The sequence below is a fragment of the Culex pipiens genome, chromosome 3 (genome assembly GCF_016801865.2).
Source record: "Culex pipiens pallens isolate TS chromosome 3, TS_CPP_V2, whole genome shotgun sequence".
NCBI classification, from domain to species: Eukaryota; Metazoa; Arthropoda; class Insecta; order Diptera; family Culicidae; genus Culex; species Culex pipiens.
Genome location: NC_068939.1, coordinates 47,042,180 through 47,048,575, shown reverse-complemented (window position 1 = coordinate 47,048,575; position 6,396 = coordinate 47,042,180). Strand labels below are relative to the sequence as shown.

Below are 6,396 nucleotides of genomic sequence, written 5' to 3'. Positions count from 1 at the left end.
ATTTTTAATTTTTGTTTTTACAATGAGAGTAACAAATGATCACAATTTTCACATACATTTTGATAGTAAAAATATATTTTTAAAAAATCTCAATTTTCACAAAACTACTTATTTTCTAGAAAAGATTAGGATTTGTGAACATTTTCAGTATTTAAAAAAATATCATTGCTTTTGGAAGTTATGAAATATTTCCAATCATTTGATACCCATGTGCGTGTGTGTGCAACCAACCAAGCGGGACCACGCGGTCGCTTCTTACAAATTGAGTTATTGCAATCATTTGATACCCACATTGTCAAAATAAAAACTAATATTACTAATATTTTTTTTTCTCGAAGTTTTGGAAAATTCTCAGTTTAAAAAAAGAATTGCTATCACTTTCAAATTTATGGAAAAATCCCCTTTATTTCATAGCCACATTGTAAAAACGGAAATATGGAGTAGTTTTTAGAAAATTCGCTGTTTTGTGAAAATTTTGAGCACTTGAAAAAAATTATAGCTTTCGTAACGTATGATCAAATCCCGATTCCAAAACACTATATTTTTTAAAAGTTTGGATGATTTTTCATCGGATTATAGCCAATGTCTCTCATATAGCCCAAATCCCATAAGCTCTGTACTTCAGTTAAGTACTGGTTCGTGCTTAACCGAGGCAGCTGAACGAATCAACACCGGGGCAGTTTAAAACCGAGGTTTGCAAAACCAAAAGATTGAAATTAACTTAAAATGTTAACATGAACAAAGAGTAAAATTTCGACCCACAACAATGACAAACACTTTATTATCGTTATCAGTTCCATTGACCGATAGTCGATTCCTCACGGATGACTAATCCGTCGCGACTTGACTTAATCTTTCCAAACCTTAAGTGAACAATACAGCGACACGGCAAAGCCAACAACCCCTACAACTCCCAGCGCTATGGCAACGTAGATACCGATGTTAGGTAGTACAAGAAGAAGCTAAAAAGAAATTCAGCCACGTTATCAAAACTGGTATCAGCGCAGCTGAAGCGCACGTGCTAATTACCTTCAAATCACTCGCGAGCTCCTCCGTGAGCTGTGCAGTTTGCCTGAACCAGAGCACCGGGAGCATCACATTTGGGATTCCTTTGAATATGCTGCGATGATGAATTAATATCAAATTTTTGAACGGATTGAGTTGAAGTAACAACTTACGTCAGACCGTACTGCTTTATGTCCAGATTGACCTGTAGCTGAGCTTTGACCGCCAGGGGAATTCCAGTGGTTGGCTCAAGTGCCATCATGAACTCATGATCCGATTTGCTGGGAGTCATTCCTTCGACGGCTTCCCGATATGAAGGGTGTGCCAAGTAATAGTGAGGATAGGACACCGTCGCAGGTGCTCCCAACTTGCAGCTCGATACGTCCATCGTCCCAGGAGCAAGCACCGGGCATTCCTCCTCAGCAGCCGTACACTGACAGCTCGTTTCTGCATAATTGTGTCCATTATCGAAAGGCCTGTCATTCCCTTTCCACTTGAACCCATCGACTCCGTGCAGACTAAACGCCCCATCAAACTCCAACGTCATGGCGCTGCAAATGTCCGAAGAAAAGACCGTCACATTGGGTCGCTCCGGCTCCTGGTACGGTGGCCACAACTCCCCGGATGATCCCACCACACGGCCACACTCGTCCCGATAGTACGGCGTTCGATCCAACCCGTTCCACAGCCGCATCATGCCCAGATTATCCAACGCATCAACGCCGGTCCCGATCGTAAAATTACCATCGTACAGCTCACTCTCGTTGCGACCGTAGAACCAACCGAACCTGTCGAACGGTGGCAAATCAATCTGATCCGCGATGCCCGGATTGTTGGCGACCACGTCCAGCAGGTTCGTGAGCAGCTTATCGTCGTATCCTTCGAACAGGATTTCACTCGCGGTCACTTTGTACAGCGGAGAGATTTCCATTTCTTCCATGTTCGAGTTGATGATCAAATCGATGAAGCCCAGCAGGAAGGGGTTGTCTTTCAGGGTGAAACCGATTGTCTGAATAAAATGAAATCAAATTAATTAAGCCACTTTTTCAATATTGAAAGAAAGCATTCTTCTCACCAGCAAAATCGGATTGATGGTCACAACAATGTCATTCTCCAAATCTCCCTTCGACAACTCTCGCTCATAGTGCCATATCCTCTTCTGATAGTAGGTAACCGAAAACTCGTCATCATTCCAACTCACGTTGCTCCGTTCGTGAATCTCCCTAAAAGTGTACGGACCAAGCTGCTCCAACCTAGGTTTGTACCCCGCCACCGTGTAATCCTCCTCGGCGTTGGTCCAGTTCCACAGGTACAGCTCCAGGTGAGTATCCACAGGTGGTTCGAGCCAACTGTCGTAAATCTCCGTCCCAGGTTGCAGCACAAATTGTTTCTTTATCTCGCTGCTCACTATCAGTGGCCACGCGATGCCCAGTGCAATTGCGACCAAGCAAATCAACGCCGATACGCCGAGGGACCACCAGCGTTTGGCTTTGTTTGAGCACCGGCAGCACATTTTGATCTGCGATTGATTGACCTGAGCTAGAACGTTTCAAACAGTATTCGTTCTTACCTTCACGCTGCAACGGTAGTTGCTCCTAGTTGCTCTCCTAAGGTCCCATGGAAGACTAACATGAATGAAAGATAGTACGGCTACGCTCAGGTGGCTTTAATCACCTTTCACAATAGCAACCCTAAACGCTAATCGCCAAATTATCGCTCGGTGATAAGAGATTCCAGAACCGTTTGAACATTGGTCGTTCGGATTGAAAGCTTATAGACGTTCAATCGGTGGCAAAAGTTAAGCCCAAGTTGACAAGATTGTTGCGGGTTATCGCGATTGAAAACAGTGCTGTTTGTTTATCTTTGTGAATGATTAGGCTTAGTGATTTTTCACACTCGAAAATTGCGGTGACAAATTTTACGGTGACCTCAATTTCAAAACACAAAATTTCACGCAAATTTCGCGGAACATGAAAAATGTTAAAATAACTCTGAAGTTCTCATGTTTAAATCACAGAAACTACACAGATAGAAATCCTGTAAGGAAGTCCGGTAACTCAGTGTCGTTGTTGTTTCCAAAATCGTCAACATTTTTTTCGATTTCGTTGCAAATGTTTTCAAAATCGACAACATTGTCGTTCAAATTGAAAAAAATGTAGACGATTTTGGAAACATTTTAATGTTGTCAAATTCAACGACACAGAGTTACCGGATTTGCTTACAAGATTTCTTTCCGTGTAGTTTATATGACCGATTCTTAGTAATGCTACACCAAAATGTCACTTGTTTCAATTTTCAATGTGATTTTTTGAATGAAAGATTTCATTTTTATTATGATTCAATAACTGAAATATCCTTTAAATGCGTTTTCTTACCTTAAAAGCCAAAAATATTGACCAAATATGGGCTACAAACCAGTGAACGGGAGAGGAGTTTTTTCATAAATCTGCTCCTTTCGTTGTCCCGCCACGCAAAGAAATGGCTGTCAAAAACTCAAATTTCAACCAATTCGTTCAGTTTAAGGAGCAAAAGATTCGTTTTTCAATTTTTGATAATGTGTAGAAGAGCTAAAGTTTTAAAAAATCAAACTGGCAAAACTGTAGCGACTGTTTTTGTGTGCCTTTTGAAAGTCCAGTTTTACGATGTTCTCCCGTCACGCTACATTTTGATTATTGGGGAAGCACAGGTACTATATGGCTTATTATACATAACATTTTAATTAATTAATTATCTTTCCAAATTTGTAATAACATTGGGGGTTTTCTTCTTTTGTTTTGCCACTACAGCCAAAACGATGAAAAAAACTTTTTTTTAAAAGGAGCCGAAGAATCGGTCAAATATTATTCTTCAATAAACTAAAAAAAATCTTCACGGAATTTGAACGCAAAAATATTTCTTAGTTTAAAAAACAAAATTAACTGGTTTATGAATGGGCTCTATATTTTTTTTTGTAACAAAATTTAGGGCATGAGTATTCTTATTTATTTAACTGCTGATTCAATATTCGACTAATAAAGCAGAGAAAAATCTGAAATGTTTTTCAAATTTGATTTCAAAGATAAAAAATACTCTTCGCTTGATTCTTTTGATTTCTTTTGAAATTATACTTTTCAAATAAAATTGCAGTAAATTTTTATTATAGCGTATGAAAATTACTAAATTTAGATAGTTTCTAAAAAAACTGATACATTTGAACAATTCTTCGAATGGTTTATATCAAGGTTTTCAATTGAAAACTAAGAAAATTTACTTAAATAGTCTCTAGGGTTATAATGCTGTTATTTAAAAAAATATTTGAGAAAATTGATAAATTTCACGCCGTCTGCGATATCGTCCAAATTCACTATGCCTAATATTAGTAATTTAACAAGGGTATTCAATCGCTTAATTTAATAGTAGTTGATAAGATTTTTTTTTCCTATTTGAGTTTGATAAATTATGTGGAGAAAAAACGTTACAGTTTCACACAAACATAAAATTTCACGGGATTTCGCGGAAAAAGCCAAATTTCTGTGTTTTCTGTCCGCGAAATCGTGAAATTTCACTATCCCTAGAAATGATCAAACAAAAAAGTTGTAAAAGTAAAAGGCCTGGGTGTAGTGTAAATTTTAATATTTTTTTTAATGAAATTAAATGTAATTTTACACGCAGAAATTTGTAGCACATCAGTATGGGAGACCTACTTGACCGAAATGTCAGGCTAATATTGGCGATAATCCTTCCAACTCTTTTATGTTCTGATAGGTGAGGCGTAACCCTAACTTTTTTCATAAGGTTCTTTTGTTGAAGAGACTAACTTAGGACCAAGATCCCCGGTACTAACCTGCCAAGTGTGTAATTCATTGTTTTAAAAATATTAAACAAAAAAAATGAAAATGAGATTCACAGACCACCAATCTAAGTACCATTTAACGAAAAATTATGTCTGTGCTAACTAAAGATGCTACCTTGCGATGATGAACTTTGAAGTTACTGTACTTTCCAATTTCGCATGCCCAACTTGAGGGAAAGCATAAACTTTGGGGTCACCAGAAACGCGTGCTCTTTGAATTGCTACAAGGAAAAAAAAAGTTGAATTTTGGAATGTTGAAATTTTTTTAGGTTGAATATTACCTCTTTTTTTGAGTAATATTACATAAAAAATGTATTAAAATGTGAACCTGATGAATATTCATCAAAAACTGATGAAAATTCATCATTTTCTGGGTTTACCCCAGAAATCATTTTTTTGACACAAAATCTGTCACCATTTCCTGATGAATATTACCATCATTTTTTTCTGTGTAGTTCAAATTTGGATTTTTTAGTAAGTGCTTAATTATACACTTATTTTAGATGGTTTTCAATGTTCGATTCGATTTGAAAACATTGAAATTATTTTAATTTTTTTATCCCAATGTTCAAAAAAATTTGATATACTTTTGTTTATTTATTTTAAAATATTTTTTGGAAACTTCAAAGATTTTTTTTAATTATAAAGTTTTATACAAATATCAGCTCCATCGATTTCTATAACCCAAACATGCCATTTTGCATAGTTGGGTTCTCCGTACAAGTTTGATGCAAATTTGGGAGTCGTCCATACACAAAAGTTAGAAAATAATCGTTAGTCCCTGTTTTTGCAAAAGATAATAAGAACTTTTCAGAGGAACTGGATACACGGAAAAAATCCCGAATGTTTTATTTCAAGTAATATTACAAAAAAAGTTGTCAAAAGTGGTTAAAACTCAATTCAACTCAACTCAAACTCAAAAATGCATGCACTTTATCAACATTTCACAAAGTTACTATCGATTGCAAGCTCAATTTAACATCTGATTTTTTTTTAATTTTTTGTCGGGATTAGTTCAAAAGTATCAAAAAATCTTTTCTATCATAGCTTGCTTGCAAATTAAACGTCCGTCATGCAAAATAGATCAAAATTTGTCAGTTTTGGTCTACTACAACATATCAAAAAATCATAAAAAAAAGAAATGGGTAATTTTGTCATAATAGTGTCATTGAGAATACAATGTTGCAATATGGCTTGTTTGGTCTTATATAATCGATGGAAAAAGTTTTACCTTTGTTTATTTTATCATAACCTTAATTTTGAGCTCATAAATAGGCTATTTTGCTCAAATTATTGTTTAAAAAATAAAATTTGTTCTATTTATAGTGTATCAAAAAATTAAATTTATCAAAATTCTGTGAAATTTCGTAATTCCTCATTGTAAACAGTTCATTCTACAGATCATTTTATGTTACCTGCAGAAACTTAGTCCAGATCTGAAAATCAAAAAACTTTCAGAAATTTTGGCTAACAAAGGATTCTACTTAAAAAATGTAATGAGGATTCCTCTATCGTAGGCTGTTAGGGTTTCTTTTTAATCAAAAAAGCAGTCTTTTTAT

General features: G+C 35.9%; 1 protein-coding gene across 2 annotated transcripts; it reads right to left on the bottom strand.

Moving 5' to 3' along the window:
* Positions 1-751: 751 nt before the first annotated feature.
* Positions 752-2,729, bottom strand: LOC120412642 (protein croquemort-like). Of its 2 annotated transcripts, none has more exons than XM_039573196.2 (5): positions 2,576-2,729; positions 2,081-2,544; positions 1,179-2,014; positions 1,030-1,120; positions 752-962 (listed from the first exon to the last, which is right to left on the bottom strand). In XM_039573196.2, the coding sequence occupies exons 2-5, from the start codon at positions 2,516-2,518 to the stop codon at positions 849-851; spliced, it is 1,479 nt and encodes a 492-aa protein (XP_039429130.1). In that variant the 5' UTR covers positions 2,519-2,544; positions 2,576-2,729; the 3' UTR covers positions 752-848. The 2 variants fall into 2 exon arrangements, with proteins under 2 accessions (XP_039429130.1, XP_039429131.1); XM_039573197.2 differs by having other exon boundaries at positions 2,081-2,524; positions 2,576-2,634.
* Between the last annotated feature and the right edge of the window lie 3,667 nt (positions 2,730-6,396).

Bases quoted from the DNA above. Each gene is read 5' to 3' on its own strand.
- LOC120412642 (XM_039573196.2), bottom strand. From the start codon at position 2,518: ATGTGCTGCCGGTGCTCAAACAAAGCCAAACGCTGGTGGTCCCTCGGC. The intron at 1,121-1,178 runs GTAAGTTGTTAC...TCATCATCGCAG, and splicing joins ATAAAGCAGTACGGTCTGAC to CATATTCAAAGGAATCCCAA. The intron at 963-1,029 runs GTAATTAGCACG...ATTTCTTTTTAG, and splicing joins AGCTCGCGAGTGATTTGAAG to CTTCTTCTTGTACTACCTAA.